Below are 22961 nucleotides of genomic sequence, written 5' to 3'. Positions count from 1 at the left end.
ATAGTGCAATGTACACACACACACACACACACACACACACACACACACACACACACACACACACACACACACACACACACACACACACACACACACACACACACACACAGACATATTTCCAGACTGTGAGTGTGTGATGGGTTGAAGATGTGCTTGTGTAAACAAGGCAACACCATGTTGCATTGAGCCTTGCTGTTGGAAACCCACATCAGTGTCGGGACCTTCGACTTCGGCAGATGCACCTGCCCCCCCGACTTTACTCCACCTCAAACAACCCCTTTGGTCTGCAATCGGTTGCTTCGGCCTTACCCCCTCAAACGACCCCTTTGGTCTGCAGTCGGTTGCTTCAGCTTTACCCCCTCAAACGACCCCCTTGGTGTTACTGTCTTTTTTTATATATTTTTTTTGAATTTCTCAATTTTTTTTGTTTTGATTTTTACAAACAAATACCAACAAATAAAAGAGGCAAACAAGCAACATAAAACCTTTTGTTTTTCATTTTAGTTAAAGTATTGCCATATTGTATAAATTAATTTATAAAGTGAAAAAAACGTTTTTGAATTAGACCATATTTGATTTATTTATTTTTATTTCACCTTTATTTAACCAGGTAGGCAAGTTGAGAACAAGTTCTCATTTACAATTGTGACCTGGTCAAGATAAAGCAAAGCAGTTCGACAACATACAACAACACAGAGTTACACATGGAGTAAAACAAACATACAGTCAATAATACAGTAGAACAATAAGTCTATATACAATGTGAGCAAATGAGGTGAGATAAGGGGGGTAAAGGCAATAAAAAGGCCATGGTGGCATTTGTGGATGTGAAATGTCCCTAATATTATCAGCAGTTGAATTAAATATACTACATTTTTTCTCAATGTCAAAATTTCTAAAATAAATAATTAGATTAAAACCATTAAAATTGTACAAACGGTCCTGTTTTCTTTGTAACAAAGTTTTGTACGTCAATCCCAAAAATTATACTATAAATACAGGTTAAAAAAATAAATACAAAAATGAAAAATGGTTTGATACTTTCTCCATTCCACAGAAATCACAATTATATCAATTATCACAATTATATTCAGCTTGAATCTTTCCAACACATGTTTTACAGGACAAATTCCATGTAACACTTTAAATTAAACGTCCTTTACCTTGTTACAGATACAATATGTGTCAGCCATTTTCCATGCTTTACCCCATTGTATATCCCCATAGATTTTCAACCCAAAAAAAATCTTGCTGAGGGAAATGTAGCTAATTTTACAAAAAAAATTGCCCTAATCTGTTTATTACTACGTGTTATCGTTGAGGAATGTTAATATATTGTCAAATGAATATGTGACTTTTTAAATCATCATCATCAAGCAGAGAGAAATGAATGGTCTCAAAAACCCCACCAAAGTCACGCCAGATGTTTTGAAGAATTCTCGCGATATTCTCTTTGAGATTTACCGATGGGTTCGTTTCCGGTAATCCAGGAAAATCGGTGCTCTCTTGTTTTCCTCCGTTTTTCGGTAGCTGCTAACGGAGCTTCCTACTAGACAAGAAAGAAAAGCCCCTTAGCAGAGAACAAAAAAGATCGAGACAGGTTTGTGTTACGTTTTCTAATCTGGAATTGTTTTTTTTATTGGTTTGTTCTTAATTCATTGGAAATGTTGGAGAGATTGTTGAGATTCTTTAGCGCCGTTGCTAGTTAACGTTAGAAATGTAACGTTATTTAGCTTTAACGTTACTTTTTTCCTGCATCCCGATTACAAGGTGGGACGGAGGGAGGATTTTTTTGTTGTTGTTATCTTAAACCAGAATTGTGTTGGTGTAACCGGTGTGAAATGTCTCCCCGAGTCCTTAAAATAGTTGTTTTCCCCTTGTACGGTAAGGGCCACGGTATTTGTGGAGCGATAGGGTAACGGTACTTCTAGTGTGACTGGTTCGAGTCCAATATGGGGCGCATATGGCAAGTAACAGCTAACGTTACCTAACTTGCAAATAAATGTAGGTAACAAACTTGATTAGTTATTAGTCCAAGTCACACAATAAAAAAAGTGTTGTACCGTGAGCCTATAAACGAAACGGCAAAATGTCAACAACATTGTGTAAATCATGTTTATGAACTTAAACACTTTGAAAACGTGTAAAGGTTGCGGGCTTCTTTACATTTCTGCCCTGCTAGAGCTGATTTATTGCTCGCCGCCATTGGACTCTGGAACAGTGGAAACAACGTCCTCTGGAGAAATAAATCACGCTTCACCATCTGGCAGTCTGACAGACAAATCTGGGTTTGGCTGATGTCAGGAAAAACGCTACCTTCCCCCAATGCATAGTGCCAAACTGTAAAGTTTGGTGGAGGAGGAATAATGGTCTGGGGCTGTTTTTCATGGTTCGGGCCCCTTAGTTCCAGTGAAGGAACATCTTAACGCTACAACAATGACTTTCTAGATGATTGCGTCCTTCCAACTTTGTGGCAACAGTTTTAGGGAAAGGCCCTTTTCTGTTTTTAGCATGACAATCAATCAGATGTATTTATAAAGCCCTTTTTACATCAGCAGATGTCACAAAAGTGCTATACAGACACCCAGCCTAAAACCCCCAAACAATGCCCCCGTGCGCAAAGCGAGGTACATATTCATGGAACTATGTACTTAATGATGTTGACACTTTACAGTTTTGTTTCCTATGTCACAGAAGGGCTTTTTTTCTGAAGCCTTGTTTGGTGGGTGGCCTTGGACTACATGTAGGGGTCGTTCATTTGATTTGAGAGAGAAGAAGACACACAGAGAGAATGTCAGAAAGCGACTTTTCGGAACTGAGAGTGCCAAAGACATTCAGAGAGATATGAGAGAGCCCATCCTACCATGAGACGAGCCATGTTTTCATTCAGAGAGATATGGGTTCCCATCCTACCATGAGAGCGAGCCATGTGTTCATTCAGAGAGATATGGGTTCCCATCCTACCATGAGAGCGAGCCATGTTTTCATTCAGTGAGATATGGGTTCCCATACCCCATCCTACCATGAGACGGCCATGTTTTCATTCAGGAGATATGGGTTCCCATCCTACCATGAGACGGCCATGTTTTCATTCAGGAGATATGGGTTCCCATCCTACCATGAGACGGCCATGTTTTCAGTCAGGAGATATGGGTTCCCATCCCCCCAACCTACTGTTAGGTTTCGTTCCTTACGTCCATCCTTGTCAATCATTGGTTCATTGGTGAAATTAGGCATTATGACTATCTTTAATTAAATCATTCAAAAACCTTTATTAATGCAATTGCAGACAGAAGTTGACAAACAGGAACATAGCTCGAATGTTGCTGAGTAAGTTCAGCATCAATAAAAAAAAATTCTCTAGTTGTTTTATTAAACCCTAAGTCGCGTCCTGATGATGTCACTGCTTACGTCATCATCCTCTACTCCTGGGACCAGAACCTACAAAGCTGTATAAACAGGGCCTTTATTTGTTAGCTAAACCACTAGGCTACCCTGCCGCCCCATATCTGTAAGGTTTTATATCTTATCCAATCATATATCATTTTCTGACTCAGATGTCCAAAAGATTTTTGAAAATCAACATTTCTTGATATGAAACTTTTAAAGTTTCATGTATTTGAAAAATATCTACATTGGTCAGTCCAAAATTCTGTCATGGAAATCCATGTATTTCCTGTCATTTACGGTTTCTGTTCCTTTTTTAAATATTCCATGTATCACTTTTAGTTATTCCCAACTAATTTTCTCATGATTCTCTCTTGTCCTTGTGCAGCAATAAATCACATTTATTTATAACGCCCTTTTTTTTACATCAGCAGTTGTCAGAAAGTACCTAAAACCCCCAAACAAGCAAGCAATGCAGGTGTAGAAGCACGGTGGCTAGGAAAATCTCCCTAGAAAGGCCAGAACCTAGGAAGAAACCTAGAGAGGAACCAGGCTATGAGGGGGTGGCCAGTCCTCTTCTGGCTATACTGGGTAGAGAGGAACCAGGCTATGAGGGGGTGGCCAGTCCTCTTCTGGCTGTACTGGGTAGAGAGGAACCAGGCTATGAGGGGTGGCCAGTCCTCTTCTGGCCTGTACTGGGTAGAGAGGAACCAGGCTATGAGGGGTGGCCAGTCCTCTTCTGGCTGTACCGGGTAGAGAGGAACCAGGCTATGAGGGGTGGCCAGTCCTCTTCTGGCTGTACTGGGTAGAGAGGAACCAGGCTATGAGGGGTGGCCAGTCCTCTTCTGGCTGTACCGGGGTAGAGAGGAACCAGGCTATGAGGGGTGGCCAGTCCTCTTCTGGCTGTACTGGGTAGAGAGGAACCAGGCTATGAGGGGTGGCCAGTCCTCTTCTGGCTGTGCCACATGCTGTTAGGGCCGACATAAAGCTGTCCCCAACAGCCCAGTCCCCGACAGCCCAGTCCCCGACAGCCCCGACAGCCCAGTCCCCGACAGCCCCCGACAGCCCAGTCCCCGACAGCCCAGCCCCCGAGTCCCCGACAGCCCAACAGCCCCCGACAGCCCCAACAGCCCCCGACAGCCCAACAGCCCCCGACAGCCCAACAGCCCCGACAGCCCAACAGCCCCCGACAGCCCAGTCCCCAACAGCCCCGACAGCCCAGTCCCCCAGTCCCCGACAGCCCAGTCCCCCGACAGCCCAGTCCCCCGACAGCCCAGTCCCCGACAGCCCAGTCCCCCCGACAGCCGAGTCCCCGACAGCCCAGTCCCCGAGTCCCCGACAGCCGAGTCCCCCGACAGCCCAAGTCCCCGAGTCCCCGACAGCCGAGTCCCCGACAGCCCAGTCCCCGAGTCCCCGACAGCCCAGTCCCCGAGTCCCCGACAGCCCAGTCCCCGACAGCCCAGTCCCCGACAGCCCCAGCCCCCGAGTCCCCCGACAGCCCAGCCCCCGAGTCCCCGACAGCCCAGCCCCCGAGTCCCCGACAGCCCAGCCCCCGAGTCCCCGACAGCCCCAGCCCCCGAGTCCCCGACAGCCCAGCCCCCGAGTCCCCGACAGCCCAGCCCCCGAGTCCCCGACAGCCCAGTCCCCGAGTCCCCGACAGCCCAGTCCCCGAGTCCCCGACAGCCCCAGTCCCCGAGTCCCCGACAGCCCAGTCCCCGAGTCCCCGACAGCCCAGTCCCCGAGTCCCCCGACAGCCCAGTCCCCGAGTCCCCGACAGCCCAGTCCCCGTCAGCCCAGTCCCCGTCAGCCCAGTCCCCGAGTCACCGACAGCCCAGTCCCCGAGTCCCCGACAGCCCAGCCCCCCGAGTCCCCGACAGCCCAGTCCCCGACAGCCCCAGCCCCCGAGTCCCCGACAGGCCGAGTCCCCGAGTCCCCGACAGCCCCAGTCCCCGACAGCCCAGCCCCCGAGTCCCCGACAGCCGAGTCCCCGAGTCCCCCGACAGCCGAGTCCCCGACAGCCCAGTCCCCGACAGCCGAGTCCCCGACAGCCCAGTCCCCGAGTCCCCGACAGCCCCAGTCCCCGACAGCCCAGTCCCCGAGTCCCCGACAGCCCAGTCCCCGAGTCCCCGACAGCCCAGTCCCCGACAGCCCAGTCCCCCGAGTCCCCCGACAGCCCAGCCCCCCGAGTCCCCGACAGCCCAGTCCCCGACAGCCCAGCCCCCGAGTCCCCCGACAGCCCCAGCCCCCGACAGCCCAGCCCCCCGAGTCCCCGACAGCCGAGTCCCCGACAGCCCAGTCCCCCGAGTCCCCGACAGCCCAGTCCCCGACAGCCCAGTCCCCGAGTCCCCGACAGCCCAGTCCCCCGAGTCACCGACAGCCCAGTCCCCGAGTCACCGACAGCCCAGCCCCCGAGTCCCCGACAGCCCAGCCCCCCGAGTCCCCGACAGCCCAGTCCCCGACAGCCCAGCCCCCGAGTCCCCGACAGCCCAGCCCCCCGACAGCCCAGCCCCCGAGTCCCCGACAGCCCAGCCCCCGACAGCCCAGTCCCCGAGTCCCCCGACAGCCCAGTCCCCGACACCTTACCACTGCTACACCTGGCTTTCAGAGGAGCCTTGTCTGGCAGCGAAACAGTTCATTCAACCTCATTTACTGCCCTTTAAAAAAAAAAAAAATGGCTGACACGCTTAAACAAAATGTGTTTTCTGATGTTCAAACTATGTCACAAGGGGGACGACAAGTGGATGAGAGGCAATCTGTAATTTAGATTCCAATACGCACAGGAAGCTTATTTTCTCTCAAATGTAGTTTACATCCCTCTTAATATTGAGTATTGTTGAGTATTTTATGTCTGTAATAATAAATCACTTTTGTTGGGGGGGGGGAAATCATTCTGATTGGCTAGGCCTGGATCCCCACCAATGGCTACGCCTCTTCCCAGTCATAGTGAAATCCATAGATTAAGGCCAATTAATTGATTTAAATTGACTGATATCAGTTAACTCTTGGATAATTGTTGCATGTTGTGTTTAAAAATATATATTTTCTGTTCAATATTTCATATATAATCATTAACCATCCAGAAATATAACTGTTGGCTTTAGTTTAGTTTAACCAGTCTGTCTTCATCCTCACCAGGATGAGGAAGAGGACCAGAGAGCATGAAGATGGGTCACCTGACTCTGACCAGCCAATCAAGATGTTCTCCAAGTATGAGGTAAGCAGTCTGGTCATATTCAGTTGGAATGACTCTGTCGTGTCTCTGGGGGTACCATTAAACGTCATGACAACTCTTAATTCATTGGCTTTCTGTTGTGGAATGTTTTTGGTACGTTGTGTCCAGGTCCAGGGTCTGGTGTGTATTAACCAGGTGTGTGTATTAACCAGGTGTGTGTATTAACCAGGTGTGTGTATTAACCAGGTGTGTGTATTAACCAGGTGTTCGTATTAACCAGGTGTTCGTATTAACCAGGTGTTCGTATTAACCAGGTGTGTGTGTGTATTAACCAGGTGTGTGTGTATTAACCAGGTGTGTGTGTGTATTAACCAGGTGTGTATATATTAACCAGGTGTTTATATATTAACCAGGTCCAGGGTCTGGTGTGTGTATTAACCAGGTGTGTATATATTAACCAGGTGTGTGTATTAACTAGGTGTGTATATATTAACCAGGTGTGTATATATTAACCAGGTGTGTATATATTAACCAGGTGTGTATATATTAACCAGGTCCAGGGTCTGGTGTGTGTATTAACCAGGTGTGTGTATTAACCAGGTGTGTGTATATATTAACCAGGTGTGTATATATTAACCAGGTGTGTGTATATTAACCAGGTGTGTGTATATTAACCAGGTGTGTATATATTAACCAGGTGTGTGTATATATTAACCAGGTGTGTGTATATATTAACCAGGTGTGTGTGTATTAACCAGGTGTGTGTGTATTAACCAGGTGTGTATATATTAACCAGGTGTGTGTTCTCCCCAGGTACAGGGTCTGCTCCAGCAGGAGGTGCATAGTGCCATGAAACAGTCTGAATCCAAGATGGCGTCTCTACTAGAGAGGGTCCAGTTACTGGAATGTGAACCGAAATACGACCTGGCCATACACAGACTGGAGGTAAGGAGGGGGGGGGGGGGGACCTGGCCATACACAGACTGGAGGTAAGGAGGGGGGGGGGGGGGACCAGGCCATACACAGACTGGAGGTAAGGAGAGGGGGGGGGGACCAGGCCATACACAGACTGGAGGTAAGGAGGGGGGGGGGGGGGACCAGGCCATACACAGACTGGAGGTAAGGAGAGGGGGGGGGGACCAGGCCATACACAGACTGGAGGTAAGGAGGGGGGGGGGGGGACCAGGCCATACACAGACTGGAGGTAAGGAGAGGGGGGGGGGACCAGGCCATACACAGACTGGAGGTAAGGAGGGGGGGGGGGGGACCAGGCCATACACAGACTGGAGGTAAGGAGAGGGGGGGGGGACCAGGCCATACACAGACTGGAGGTAAGGAGGGGGGGGGGGGGACCAGGCCATACACAGACTGGAGGTAAGGAGGAGGGGGGGGGGGGGGACCAGGCCATACACAGACTGGAGGTAAGGAGGAGGGGGGGGGGGACCAGGCCATACACAGACTGGAGGTAAGGAGGGGGGGGGGGGGGACCAGGCCATACACAGACTGGAGGTAAGGAGAGGGGGGGGGGGGACCAGGCCATACACAGACTGGAGGTAAGGAGGAGGGGGGGGGGGACCAGGCCATACACAGACTGGAGGTAAGGAGAGGGGGGGGGACCAGGCCATACACAGACTGGAGGTAAGGAGAGGGGGGGGGGGGGACCAGGCCATACACAGACTGGAGGTAAGGAGGGGGGGGGGGGGGGACCAGGCCATACACAGACTGGAGGTAAGGAGGGGGGGGGGGACCAGGCCATACGCAGACTGGAGGTAAGGAGAGGGGGGGGGGGGGACCAGGCCATACACAGACTGGAGGTAAGGAGGAGGGGGACCAGGCCATACACAGACTGGAGGTAAGGAGGGGGGGGGGACCAGGCCATACGCAGACTGGAGGTAAGGAGGGGGGGGGACCAGGCCATACGCAGACTGGAGGTAAGGAGGGGGGGGACCAGGCCATACGCAGACTGGAGGTAAGGAGGGGGGGGGGACCAGGCCATACGCAGACTGGAGGTAAGGAGAGGGGGGGGGGGGACCAGGCCATACACAGACTGGAGGTAAGGAGGAGGGGGACCAGGCCATACACAGACTGGAGGTAAGGAGGGGGGGGGGGGGGGGACCAGGCCATACGCAGACTGGAGGTAAGGAGGGGGGGGGGGGGGGGGACCAGGCCATACGCAGACTGGAGGTAAGGAGGGGGGGGGACCAGGCCATACACAGACTGGAGGTAAGGAGGGGGGGGGGAAATGTTTATCCTTCTTCGCTGTAACATGACTCCAAATCAACTATTTACAGTATGTGAGCTAGAGGTGGAATAACCCTCCTCTCTCTCTCTACTAATAGAAACCCTAGTAAGAGGTGGAATAACCCTCCTCTCTCTCTCCACTAATAGAAACCCTAGTAAGAGGTGGAATAACCCTCCTCTCTCTCTACTAATAGAAACCCTAGTAAGAGGTGGAATAACCCTCCTCTCCTCTCTCTCTACTAATAGAAGGGGGACCAGGCCATACGCAGACTGGAGGTAAGGAGGGGGGGGGGACCAGGCCATACGCAGACTGGAGGTAAGGAGGGGGGGACCAGGCCATACACAGACTGGAGGTAAGGGGGGGGGGGACCAGGCCATACACAGACAGGAGGTAAGGGGGGGGGGACCAGGCCATACGCAGACTGGAGGTAAGGAGGGGGGGGGAAATGTTTATCCTTCTTCGCTGTAACGTGACTCCAAATCAACTATTTACAGTATGTGAGCTAGAGGTGGAATAACCCTCCTCTCTCTCTCTACTAATAGAAACCCTAGTAAGAGGTGGAATAACCCTCCTCTCTCTCTCTACTAATAGAAACCCTAGTAAGAGGTGGAATAACCCTCCTCTCTCTCTCTACTAATAGAAACCCTAGTAAGAGGTGGAATAACCCTCCTCTCCTCTCTCTCTACTAATAGAAACCCTAGTAAGAGGTGGAATAACCCTCCTCTCTCTCTCTCTACTAATAGAAACCCTAGTAAGAGGTGGAATAACCCTCCTCTCTCTCTCTACTAATAGAAACCCTAGTAAGAGGTGGAATAACCCTCCTCTCTCTCTCCACTAATAGAAACCCTAGTAAGAGGTGGAATAACCCTCCTCTCTCTCTCTACTAATAGAAACCCTAGTAAGAGGTGGAATAACCCTCTGCTAATAGAAACCCTAGTAAGAGGTGGAATAACCCTCCTCTCTCTCTCTACTAATAGAAACCCTAGTAAGAGGTGGAATAACCCTCCTCTCTCTCTCTACTAATAGAAACCCTAGTAAGAGGTGGAATAACCCTCCTCTCTCTCTCCACTAATAGAAACCCTAGTAAGAGGTGGAATAACCCTCCTCTCTCTCTCTACTAATAGAAACCCTAGTAAGAGGTGGAATAACCCTCCTCTCCTCTCTCTCTACTAATAGAAACCCTAGTAAGAGGTGGAATAACCCTCCTCTCTCTCTCTCTACTAATAGAAACCCTAGTAAGAGGTGGAATAACCCTCCTGTCTCTCTACTAATAGAAACCCTAGTAAGAGGTGGAATAACCCTCCTCTCTCTCTCCACTAATAGAAACCCTGGTAAGAGGTGGAATAACCCTCCTCTCTCTCTCTACTAATAGAAACCCTAGTAAGAGGTGGAATAACCCTCTGCTAATAGAAACCCTAGTAAGAGGTGGAATAACCCTCCTCTCTCTCTACTAATAGAAACCCTAGTAAGAGGTGGAATAACCCTCCTCTCTCTCTACTAATAGAAACCCTAGTAAGAGGTGGAATAACCCTCCTCTCTCTCTACTAATAGAAACCCTAGTAAGAGGTGGAATAACCCTCCTCTCTCTCTACTAATAGAAACCCTAGTAAGAGGTGGAATAACCCTCCTCTCTCTCTCTCTACTAATAGAAACCCTAGTAAGAGGTGGAATAACCCTCCTCTCTCTCTCTCTACTTATAGAAACCCTAGTAAGAGGTGGAATAACCCTCCTCTCTCTCTCTCTACTTATAGAAACCCTAGTAAGAGGTGGAATAACCCTCTGCTAATAGAAACCCTAGTAAGAGGTGGAATAACCCTCCTCTCTCTCTACTAATAGAAACCCTAGTAAGAGGTGGAATAACCCTCCTCTCTCTCTACTAATAGAAACCCTAGTAAGAGGTGGAATAACCCTTCTCTCTCTCTCTACTAATAGAAACCCTAGTAAGAGGTGGAATAACCCTCCTCTCTCTCTCTACTGATAGAAACCCTAGTAAGAGGTGGAATAACCCTCCTCTCTCTACTAATAGAAACCCTAGTAAGAGGTGGAATAACCCTCCTCTCTCTCTACTAATAGAAACCCTAGTAAGAGGTGGAATAACCCTCCTCTCTCTCTACTAATAGAAACCCTAGTAAGAGGTGGAATAACCCTTCTCTCTCTCTCTACTAATAGAAACCCTAGTAAGAGGTGGAATAACCCTCCTCTCTCTCTCTACTAATAGAAACCCTAGTAAGAGGTGGAATAACCCTCCTCTCTCTCTCTACTGATAGAAACCCTAGTAAGAGGTGGAATAACCCTCCTCTCTCTCTCTACTAATAGAAACCCTAGTAAGAGGTGGAATAACCCTCCTCTCTCTCTCTGCTAATGGAAACCCTAGTAAGAGGTGGAATAACCCTCCTCTCTCTCTCTCTCTACTAATAGAAACCCTAGTAAGAGGTGGAATAACCCTCCCCTCTCTCTCTCTCTACTAATAGAAACCCTAGTAAGAGGTGGAATAACCCTCCTCTCTCTCTCTACTAATAGAAACCCTAGTAAGAGGTGGAATAACCCTCCTCTCTCTCTCTACTAATAGAAACCCTAGTAAAAGGTGGAATAACCCTCCTCTCTCTCTCTCTCTACTAATAGAAACCCTAGTAAGAGGTGGAATAACCCTCCTCTCTCTCTCTACTAATAGAAACCCTAGTAAGAGGTGGAATAACCCTCCTCTCTCTCTCTGCTAATACAAACCCTAGTAAGAGGTGGAATAACCCTCCTCTCTCTCTCTACTGATAGAAACCCTAGTAAGAGGTGGAATAACCCTCCTCTCTCTCTCTACTGATAGAAACCCTAGTAAGAGGTGGAATAACCCTCCTCTCTCTCTCTACTAATAGAAACCCTAGTAAGAGGTGGAATAACCCTCCTCTCTCTCTCTACTAATAGAAACCCTAGTAAGAGGTGGAATAACCCTCCTCTCTCTCTACTAATAGAAACCCTAGTAAGAGGTGGAATAACCCTCCTCTCTCTCTCTACTAATAGAAACCCTAGTAAGAGGTGGAATAACCCTCCTCTCTCTCTCCACTAATAGAAACCCTAGTAAGAGGTGGAATAACCCTCCTCTCTCTCTCTACTAATAGAAACCCTAGTAAGAGGTGGAATAACCCTCTGCTAATAGAAACCCTAGTAAGAGGTGGAATAACCCTCCTCTCTCTCTCTACTAATAGAAACCCTAGTAAGAGGTGGAATAACCCTCCTCTCTCTCTCTACTAATAGAAACCCTAGTAAGAGGTGGAATAACCCTCCTCTCTCTCTCCACTAATAGAAACCCTAGTAAGAGGTGGAATAACCGTCCTCTCTCTCTCTACTAATAGAAACCCTAGTAAGAGGTGGAATAACCCTCCTCTCCTCTCTCTCTACTAATAGAAACCCTAGTAAGAGGTGGAATAACCCTTCTCTCTCTCTCTACTAATAGAAACCCTAGTAAGAGGTGGAATAACCCTCCTCTCTCTCTCTACTAATAGAAACCCTAGTAAGAGGTGGAATAACCCTCCTCTCTCTCTCCACTAATAGAAACCCTAGTAAGAGGTGGAATAACCCTCCTCTCTCTCTCTACTAATAGAAACCCTAGTAAGAGGTGGAATAACCCTCTGCTAATAGAAACCCTAGTAAGAGGTGGAATAACCCTCCTCTCTCTCTACTAATAGAAACCCTAGTAAGAGGTGGAATAACCCTCCTCTCTCTCTACTAATAGAAACCCTAGTAAGAGGTGGAATAACCCTCCTCTCTCTACTAATAGAAACCCTAGTAAGAGGTGGAATAACCCTCCTCTCTCTCTCTCTACTTATAGAAACCCTAGTAAGAGGTGGAATAACCCTCCTCTCTCTACTAATAGAAACCCTAGTAAGAGGTGGAATAACCCTCTGCTAATAGAAACCCTAGTAAGAGGTGGAATAACCCTCCTCTCTCTCTACTAATAGAAACCCTAGTAAGAGGTGGAATAACCCTCCTCTCTCTCTCTACTAATAGAAACCCTAGTAAGAGGTGGAATAACCCTCCTCTCTCTCTCTACTGATAGAAACCCTAGTAAGAGGTGGAATAACCCTCCTCTCTCTACTAATAGAAACCCTAGTAAGAGGTGGAATAACCCTCCTCTCTCTCTACTAATAGAAACCCTAGTAAGAGGTGGAATAACCCTCCTCTCTCTCTACTAATAGAAACCCTAGTAAGAGGTGGAATAACCCTTCTCTCTCTCTCTACTAATAGAAACCCTAGTAAGAGGTGGAATAACCCTCCTCTCTCTCTCTACTAATAGAAACCCTAGTAAGAGGTGGAATAACCCTCCTCTCTCTCTCTACTGATAGAAACCCTAGTAAGAGGTGGAATAACCCTCCTCTCTCTCTCTACTAATAGAAACCCTAGTAAGAGGTGGAATAACCCTCCTCTCTCTCTCTGCTAATGGAAACCCTAGTAAGAGGTGGAATAACCCTCCTCTCTCTCTCTACTAATAGAAACCCTAGTAAGAGGTGGAATAACCCTCCCCTCTCTCTCTCTCTACTAATAGAAACCCTAGTAAGAGGTGGAATAACCCTCCTCTCTCTCTCTACTAATAGAAACCCTAGTAAGAGGTGGAATAACCCTCCTCTCTCTCTCTACTAATAGAAACCCTAGTAAGAGGTGGAATAACCCTCCTCTCTCTCTCTCTCTACTAATAGAAACCCTAGTAAGAGGTGGAATAACCCTCCTCTCTCTCTCTACTGATAGAAACCCTAGTAAGAGGTGGAATAACCCTCCTCTCTCTCTCTACTGATAGAAACCCTAGTAAGAGGTGGAATAACCCTCCTCTCTCTCTCTACTAATAGAAACCCTAGTAAGAGGTGGAATAACCCTCTACTAATAGAAACCCTAGTAAGAGGTGGAATAACCCTCCTCTCTCTCTCTCTACTAATAGAAACCCTAGTAAGAGGTGGAATAACCCTCCTCTCTCTCTCTACTAATAGAAACCCTAGTAAGAGGTGGAATAACCCTCCTCTCTCTCTCTCTCTCTACTAATAGAAACCCTAGTAAGAGGTGGAATAACCCTCCTCTCTCTCTCTACTAATAGAAACCCTAGTAAGAGGTGGAATAACCCTCCTCTCTCTCTACTAATAGAAACCCTAGTAAGAGGTGGAATAACCCTCCTCTCTTTCTCTCTACTAATAGAAACCCTAGTAAGAGGTGGAATAACCCTCTACTAATAGAAACCCTAGTAAGAGGTGGAATAACCCTCTGCTAATAGAAACCATAGTAAGAGGTGGAATATCTCTGTGTTTCTCAGGCTCACATAAAGAAGGTTAAGAGGAGGGGAGATGCAGCCATCTCTTATGTCAGGATGCTACGACCTCCAGGAGTTAAACACAATCAGGTAGGACTCACACACACTCTCCTCCTCTCTGTCTGTCTGTCCTCTCTCTCCTTTCTGTCCTCTCTCTCTGTCCTCTCTCTCCTTTCTGTCCTCTCTCCTTTCTGTCCTCTCTCTCTCTCTCTGTCCTCTCTCTGTCCTCTCTCTCCTTTCTGTCCTCTCTCTCTCTCTCTGTCCTCTCTCTCCTTTCTGTCCTTTCTCTCCTTTCTGTCCTTTCTCTCCTTTCTGTCCTCTCTCTCCTTTCTGTCCTCTCTCTCCTTTCTGTCCTCTCTCTCTCTCTCCTCTCTCTCTCTCTCTCTCTCTCTCCTCTCTCTCTCTCTGTCCTCTCTCTCTCTCTGTCCTCTCTCTGTCCTCTCTCTCTCTCTCTCTCTGTTCTCTCTCTCTCTCTCTGTCCTCTCTCTCTCTCTCTCTCTCTGTCCTCTCTCTTCTCTCTCTCTCTGTCCTCTCTCTGTCCTCTCTCTCTGTCCTCTGTCCTCTCTCTCTCTCCTCTCTCTAACAACACTGTAGAACACACCATTGTTTGTATGTTCCATGGTGGTAATGAGTCTTTGTGAAAGATAATGATGTGTGTTTCACCAGAGGATGCTGGGTTCTGGTCTTGTGGACCTGACTGAGACCGAGACTGAGAGTGGACTGGGTACTGTGGACATCAGCAGGTAGACACACACACACACACACGTAACAGTACACACACACACACACAGTAGGTCCTGTACCGCTATGAAATGAAATCTCCTTTACACCCCTGGCTCTGACAGGGGTGTAAAAAGTATTTGGGGGGGAAAATGTATTTGATCCCCTGCTGATTTTGTAAGTTTGCACACTGACAAAGAAAGGATCAGTCTATAATTTTAATGGTAGGTTTATTTGAACAGTGAGAGACAGAATAACAGCAAAAATATCCAGAAAAACGCATGTCAAAAATGTTATAAAATGATTTGCATTTTAATGAGGGAAATAAGTTTTTGACCCCCTCTCAATCAGAAAGATTTCTGGCTCCCAGGTGTCTTTTATACAGGTAACGAGCTGAGATTAGGAGCACACTCTTAAAGGGAGTGCTCCTAACCGCAACTTGTTACCTGTAAAAAAGACACCTGTCCACAGAAGCCATCAATCAATCAGATTCCAAACTCTCCACCATGGCCAAGACCAAAGAGCTCTCCAAGGATGTCAGGGACAAGATTGTAGACCTACACAAGGCTGGAATGGGCTACAAGACCATCGCCAAGCAGCTTGGTGAGAAGGTGACAACATTTGGTGCGATTATTCGCAAATGGAAGAAACACAAAAGAACTGTCAATATCCCTCGGCCTGGGGCTCCATGCAAGATCTCACTTCGTGGAGTTGCAATGATCATGAGAACGGTGAGGAATCAGCCCAGAACTCCACGGGAGGATCTTGTCAATGATCTCAAGGCAGCTGGGACCATAGTCACCAAGAAAACAATTGGTAACATACTACGCCGTGAAGGACTGAAATCCTGCAGCGCCCGCAAGGTCCCCCTGCTCAAGAAAGCACATATACATGCCCGTCTGAAGTTTGCCAATGAACATCTGAATGATTCAGAGGACAACTGGTGAAAGTGTTGTGGTCAGATGAGACCAAAATGGAGCTCTTTGACATCAACTCAACTCGCCGTGTTTGGAGGAGGAGGAATGCTGCCTATGACCCCAAGAACACCATCTCCACCGTCAAACATGGAGGTGGAAACATTATGCTTTGGGGGTGTGTTTCTGCTAAGGGGACAGGACAACTTCACCGCATCAAAGGGACGATGGACGGGGCCATGTACCGTCAAATCTTGGGTGAGAACCTCCTTCCCTCAGCCAGGGCATTGAAAATGGGTTGTGGATGGGTATTCCAGCATGACAATGACCCAAAACGCACGGCCAAGGCAACAAAGGAGTGGCTCAAGAAGAAGCACATTAAGGTCCTGGAGTGGCCTAGCCAGTCTCCAGACCTTAATCCCATAGAAAATATGTGGAGGGAGCTGAAGGTTCGAGTTGCCAAACGTCAGCCTCGAAACCTTAATGACTTGGAGAAGATCTGCAAAGAGGAGTGGGACAAAATCCCTCCTGAGATGTGTGCAAACCTGGTGGCCAACTACAAGAAACGTCTGACCTCTGTGATTGCCAACAAGGGTTTTGCCACCAAGTACTAAGTCATGTTTTGAAGAGGGGTCAAATACTTATTTCCCTCAGTAAAATGCAAATCAATTTATACAATTTTTGACACTGGATATTTTTGTTGTTATTCTGTCTCTCACTGTTCAAATAAACCTACCATTAAAATTATAGACTGATCATTTCTTTGTCAGTGGGCAAACGTACAAAATCAGCAGGGGATCAAATACTTTTTTTCTCACGCTTTGAACCTCGCGGCTTAAACAATGACGCGGCTAATATATGGATTTAAAAAAAAAAAAAAAACACATTCTGTGACGTGCTCAGTTTTTTGCCGGCATGAAGCTTTCATTAGACCAATGAAATTGGCGAACGGGGTTAAGGTCAAAACAACTATTTTTGTTTACTGTTTAGATTAAATCGAGCGCTCTCAAACTTCCCATCATTCTGATTACGGTAGTCATTTTGTCAACCTCATCATGGAAAAGACACGGAGAAATGCATATGATGCAGCTTTCAAGTTGAAGGCGATTGATCTGGCCGTTGGGAAAGGAAACAGAGATGCTGCACAGGAGCTTGGTCTTAATGAGTCGATGATAAGACGTTGGAAACAGCAGCGTGAGGAATTGACTCAGTGCAAAAAGACAACTAAAGCTTTCAGAGGGAGGAAAAGCAGATGGCCCGAACTTGAAAATGAGCTGGAAGACTGGGTCGACACACGGAGAGCAGACGGCCGAGGTGTTTCTACTGCGCAGATCCGACTGAAAGCCAAAACAATCGCCACCGCAATGAAGTTTGAGGATTTTAGAGGCGGACCATCGTGGTGTCTCAGATTTCTGAGACGTAAAGGCCTGTCCATCAGGGTACAGACGAGTCTGTGTCAGCAGCTCCCTCCCGACTACGAGGAAAACGTTTCAAACTTCCGCAAATTACGGTATGTATTTATAGTATATAACTCAGGACATACAGTATGTATTTATAGTATATAACTCAGGGCATACAGTATGTATTTATAGTATATAACTCAGGGCATACAGTATGTATTTATAGTATATAACTCAGGGCGTACAGTATGTATTTATAGTATATAACTCAGGACATACAGTATGTATTTATAGTATATAACTCAGGACATACAGTATGTATTTATAGTATATAACTCAGGACATACAGTATGTATTTATAGTATATAACTCAGGACATACAGTATGTATTTATAGTATATAACTCAGGACATACAGTATGTATTTATAGTATATAACTCGACATACAGATATATGTGTACACACACACACATATATATATATATATATATATATATATATATATATATATATAATATATATATATCAGGACATACAGTATGTATTTGTAGTATATCTCAGTATACAGTATGTATTTATAGTATATCTCAGTATATAACTCAGGACATACAGTATGTATTTATAGTATATCTCAGTATACAGTATGTATTTATAGTATATCTCAGTATACAGTATGTATTTGTAGTATATCTCAGTATACAGTATGTATTTATAGTACTCAGTATACAGTATGTATTTATAGTATATCTCAGTATACAGTATGTATTTATAGTATATCTCAGTATACAGTATGTATTTGTAGTATATCTCAGTATACAGTATGTATTTATAGTATATCTCAGTATACAGTATGTATTTGTAGTATATCTCAGTATACAGTATGTATTTGTAGTATATCTCAGTATACAGTATGTATTTATAGTATATCTCAGTATACAGTATGTATTTATAGTATATCTCAGTATACAGTATGTATTTGTAGTATATCTCAGTATACAGTATGTATTTATAGTATATCTCAGTATACAGTATGTATTTGTAGTATATCTCAGTATACAGTATGTATTTGTAGTATATCTCAGTATACAGTATGTATTTATAGTATATCTCAGTATACAGTATGTATTTGTAGTATATCTCAGTATACAGTATGTATTTATAGTATATCTCAGTATACAGTATGTATTTATAGTATATCTCAGTATGTATTTGTAGTATACGGGTCTTTCTGTTAGTTCGGGTGCCAGTCAGTATTTACTGCGGTGGCCATCTTGTTAGAGCTGTTGGTAGATTATTATCATTTTATTAATGTTATATCGTTAAGATATAAAGGGGGGTCGTGGGTACATTCAATATTATAATTCTACCATAAGCCGCCACCGAAGTCTTTAAAAAAAAAAAAAAATTGAATTTGTTAGTTTGTCCATGAAACATGGAACCAGCCCTTTACATGTTGTGTTTTTAATGTTTTTGTTCAGTGTTTAATAATATATTTATCTCTTTATAATCCATGTTGTTCAGGTCAGATTCTGATGAGGAGGACTCAGCTGAGAAGAAGAGGAAGGTTGTAGATGGTTTCTGGCAGAAAATGGTAACGTACACACACACACACACACACTACACACCTACACACATGCAGGGGCTAACTCGGGGGGGCTCACACTCCACACTCACACACACACACACATAAACACTACACACACCTACTGATGAGGTTCTGATACTAACAGCTTGTCTGTGGTTGGTTGGTTTGTCTCTCTAGATGTCCAATAAAAAGGCCCCAGACAGGAAGAGAGAAAAAGAGAGGAATGGAAAGAAACAAAACATCCCTCTTCCTCCTCCTACCACTCCGCCTCCGCCTCTTTCTCCTCTTCCTCCCGTTCTCTCTCCTCAAGTCCTGGTAGGTTCCTGCTACGCTCTGACCTCTGACCTCTCTGCATTCCATGTCACCTGTCACTGTCAATGGTATTCTAACAGTGGTTATTAGCGGTTATTAGTGGTTATTAGCGGTTATTGGTAGTTATTGGTAGTTATTGGTAGTTATTGGTAGTTATTAGTGGTTATTGGTAGTTATTGGTAGTTATTAGTGGTTATTGGTGGTTATTAGTGATGATTATGATCCAGCAACAATATAGTCTTCTGACAGTGGTTATTAGTAGTTATTGGTGGTTATTAGTAGTTATTGGTGGTTATTAGTGGTTATTAGTGGTTATTAGTAGTTATTAGCGGTTATTGGTGGTTATTGGTGGTTATTGGTAGTTATCGGTAGTTATTAGTGGTTATTGGTGGTTATTGGTAGTAATTAGTAGTTATTGGTAGTAATTAGTAGTTGTCGGTGGTTGTCGGTGGTTGTCGGTGGTTGTCGGTGGTTGTCGGTGGTTGTCGGTGGTTATCGGCGGTTATTAGTAGTTATTGGTGGTGATTGGTGGTTATGATCCAGCAACAGTCTTCTGACAGTGGTTATTAGTAGTTATTGGTGGTTATTAGTGGTTATTAGTGGTAATTAGTGGTAATTAGTGGTTATTAGTGGTTATTAGTGGTTATTGGCAGTTATTAGTAGTTATTGGTAGTTATTAGTAGTTATTGGTAGTTATTAGTGGTTATTGGTGGTTATTAGTAGTTATTGGCGGTTATTGGCGGTTATTGGCGGTTATTGGCGGTTATTGGTGGTTATCGGTGGTTATCGGTGGTTTTTAGTGGTTATCGGTGGTTTTTAGTGGTTATCGGTAGTTTTTAGTGGTTATTGGTAGTTATTAGTGGTTATTGGTAGTTATTAGTGGTTATTGGTAGTTATTGGTAGTTATTGGTGGTTATTAGTGGTTATTAGTGGTTATCGGTAGTTATTGGTGGTTGTCGGTAGTTATTGGTAGTTGTCGGTGGTTGTCGGTGGTTGTCGGTGGTTGTCGGTGGTTGTCGGTGGTTGTCGGTGGTTGTCGGTGGTTGTCGGTGGTTGTCGGTGGTTGTCGGTGGTTGTCGGTGGTTGTCGGTGGTTGTCGGTGGTTGTCGGTGGTTATCGGTGGTTATCGGTGGTTTTTAGTGGTTATCGGTGGTTTTTAGTGGTTATCGGTGGTTTTTAGTGGTTATCGGTGGTTTTTAGTGGTTATCGGTGGTTTTTAGTGGTTATCGGTAGTTTTTAGTGGTTATTGGTAGTTATTGGTGGTTATTGGTAGTTATTGGTGGTTGTCGGTGGTTGTCGGTGGTTGTCGGTGGTTGTCGGTGGTTGTCGGTGGTTGTCGGTGGTTGTCGGTGGTTGTCGGTGGTTGTCGGTGGTTGTCGGTAGTTATTGGTGGTTATTAGTGGTTATCGGTAGTTATTGGTGGTTGTCGGTAGTTATTGGTGGTTGTCGGTAGTTATTGGTGGTTGTCGGTAGTTATTGGTGGTTGTCGGTGGTTGTCGGTGGTTGTCGGCGGTTATCGGCGGTTGTCGGCGGTTATCGGCGGTTATCGGCGGTTATCGGCGGTTATTAGTGGTTATGATCCAGCAACAATATAGTCTTCTGAAAGTAGTTATTTTCTGTCTTTCTCTCTCAGTACCTTTCAGACCATATAACCTCTCCCTTCTCTTGTGTGTGTAGAAGGTAGAGGCTTCTGTAGTACCAGTGACCAGACCACCAGTCACGTCTCCAGATGGTCCAGTTAAAACGGAGGGCACGGTGAAGATGGAAACCACGGTTAAGACAGAGGAGTCCTCGTGTCCTCCAGTCCCTCTTCGTGTTCCTCCGTCTCAGAGTGAGCTGCTGTCCCGTCTCCCTCCTCTCCCCCCAACCCCATTCCCTTCCTCCCTCCCTCTCGAGGCCGCCTCTTACTCCATCCCCCAGAAGCCCCTAGTACACCTGGCCCGTATCCGAAACCCTGCCCCCTGTCTGGTCATCCACACCAATCGGGTACCACCTACGTGATCGTGGTGGGCAAGGACCGGTACGGTCGCTACGGACCGTACAGCGACATACAGACTGTCCTCCTGGCGTAGAGATGTGGCTGGGAGGTGAAAGGTTACTGAGATCTAGTGACCTGCTAGACTCTGGTATTCTCTGTGCTGCCATCTAAAGAGGAACAGATGTATTTTCAACAGCATTACACCGATCCAATGAGGGATGCTCAGCGACGCGTCCCAACGAATTCCACGGAGGAGGGGGGCCGAGCGTCTGTGGGGGGGGGGGGGGGGCGAGGGGGGCCGAGCGTCTGGGGGGGGACGAGGGGGGGGGGCGAGCGTCTGGGGGGAGGGGGGGGCGAGCGTCTGTGGGGTGGGGGGTGTGTTTCACTCCACCCTTGTACTTGATTTGATGAATTTAAAGTCACTAATTAGTTAGGAACTAACCTGAATGTAGACGTGGTGAAAGATGGAGACTTCACCCAGAAAACCTGGAATATTAGACTGATGAGGACCACAGGGTTTAAAGATGGAGACTCATCCTTCATCACCGCGGTAACCGACCTGGTGTCATTCTGCATCTTTAATCACTGAAACCCGAAACCAACATCTGGGTTGAGTCAACTCTGTTAGTATATCTGTCCTAGTTGAGTCAACTCTGTTAGTACATCTGTCCTAGTTGGGTCACTCTGTTAGTACATCTGTCCTAGTTGGGTCACTCTGTTAGTATATCTGTCCTAGTTGGGTCACTCTGTTAGTATATCTGTCCTAGTTGGGTCACTCTGTTAGTCTATCTGTCCTAGTTGAGTCACTCTGTTAGTATATCTGTCCTAGTTGAGTCACTCTGTTAGTATATCTGTCCTAGTTGAGTCACTCTGTTAGTATATCTGTCCTAGTTGAGTCACTCTGTTAGTACATCTGTCCTAGTTGAGTCACTCTGTTAGTACATCTGTCCTAGTTGAGTCACTCTGTTAGTATATCTGTCCTAGTTGAGTCACTCTGTTAGTATATCTGTCCTAGTTGAGTCACTCTGTTAGTACATCTGTCCTAGTTGAGTCACTCTGTTAGTATATCTGTCCTAGTTGAGTCACTCTGTTAGTATATCTGTCCTAGTTGGGTCACTCTGTTAGTGATGTTGTCATGACTACCAGTCACACCTGTTATTTCATAACTTTCTTGTTCAACTTTTAACCACCATTGTATAATAAACTATCTCACGGTTTCCTAACTTGTCCTTGTAAAGTTTGTGACCGTCTTTGATGATATGAAAAAGGTTTGTCTGTGTCTGTATGGCCCAGAGCTTCTGACTGTGCAGGCTTTTGTCCCAGCCCAGCACTAACACATCTGATTTCAAATACAATGGCCTAAATACCAACCATCTCTCCAGGACTGTGGAGTTACCAGACACCATCTCTCTCCAGGACTGTGGAGTTACCAGACACCATCTCTCTCCAGGACTGTGGAGTTACCAGACACCATCTCTCTCCAGGACTGTGGAGTTACCAGACACCATCTCTCTCCAGGACTGTGGAGTTACCAGACACCATCTCTCTCCAGGACTGTGGAGTTACCAGACACCATCTCTCTCCAGGACTGTGGAGTTACCAGACCCATCTCTCCAGGACTGTGGAGTTACCAGACACCATCTCCAGGACTGTGGAGTTACCAGACCCTCTGAATAGAGACCATCTCTCTCCAGGACTGTGGAGTTACCAGACACCATCTCTCCAGGACTGTGGAGTTACCAGACACCATCTCTCTCCAGGACTGTGGAGTTACCAGACACCATCTCTCTCCAGGACTGTGGAGTTACCAGACACCATCTCTCTCCAGGACTGTGGAGTTACCAGACACCATCTCTCTCCAGGACTGTGGAGTTACCAGACACCATCTCTCTCCAGGACTGTGGAGTTACCAGACACCATCTCTCTCCAGGACTGTGGAGTTACCAGACACCATCGCTCTCCAGGAC

The 22961-nt window shown here is 46.3% G+C and overlaps 1 protein-coding gene across 1 annotated transcript; it reads left to right on the top strand.

The window, feature by feature from the left end:
- Window positions 1–1474: 1474 nt before the first annotated feature.
- LOC106593572 (uncharacterized) lies at window positions 1475–21017 on the top strand. Its single transcript, XM_082976103.1, has 9 exons — window positions 1475–1600; window positions 6523–6601; window positions 7373–7504; window positions 14089–14175; window positions 14752–14828; window positions 16756–17229; window positions 18641–18710; window positions 18882–19019; window positions 20694–21017. The coding sequence occupies exons 2-9, from the start codon at window positions 6524–6526 to the stop codon at window positions 21015–21017; spliced, it is 1380 nt and encodes a 459-aa protein (XP_082832229.1). The 5' UTR covers window positions 1475–1600; window position 6523.
- The last annotated feature ends 1944 nt before the right edge of the window (window positions 21018–22961 follow it).

This window comes from Salmo salar, chromosome 06, assembly GCF_965601325.2.
Source record: "Salmo salar chromosome 06, fSalSal1, whole genome shotgun sequence".
NCBI lineage: Eukaryota > Metazoa > Chordata > Actinopteri > Salmoniformes > Salmonidae > Salmo > Salmo salar.
This window is presented reverse-complemented; position numbering and strand designations above follow the sequence as displayed.

What these genes read in the sequence shown, in the direction of transcription:
- LOC106593572 (XM_082976103.1), top strand. Translation starts at nt 6,524, where the DNA reads ATGAGGAAGAGGACCAGAGAGCATGAAGATGGGTCACCTGACTCTGAC. An exon ending in CAGGAGTTAAACACAATCAG is followed by an intron (nt 14,176 to 14,751) that starts GTAGGACTCACA and finishes GTGTTTCACCAG; the next exon opens with AGGATGCTGGGTTCTGGTCT. An exon ending in GGTACTGTGGACATCAGCAG is followed by an intron (nt 14,829 to 16,755) that starts GTAGACACACAC and finishes TGATTACGGTAG; the next exon opens with TCATTTTGTCAACCTCATCA.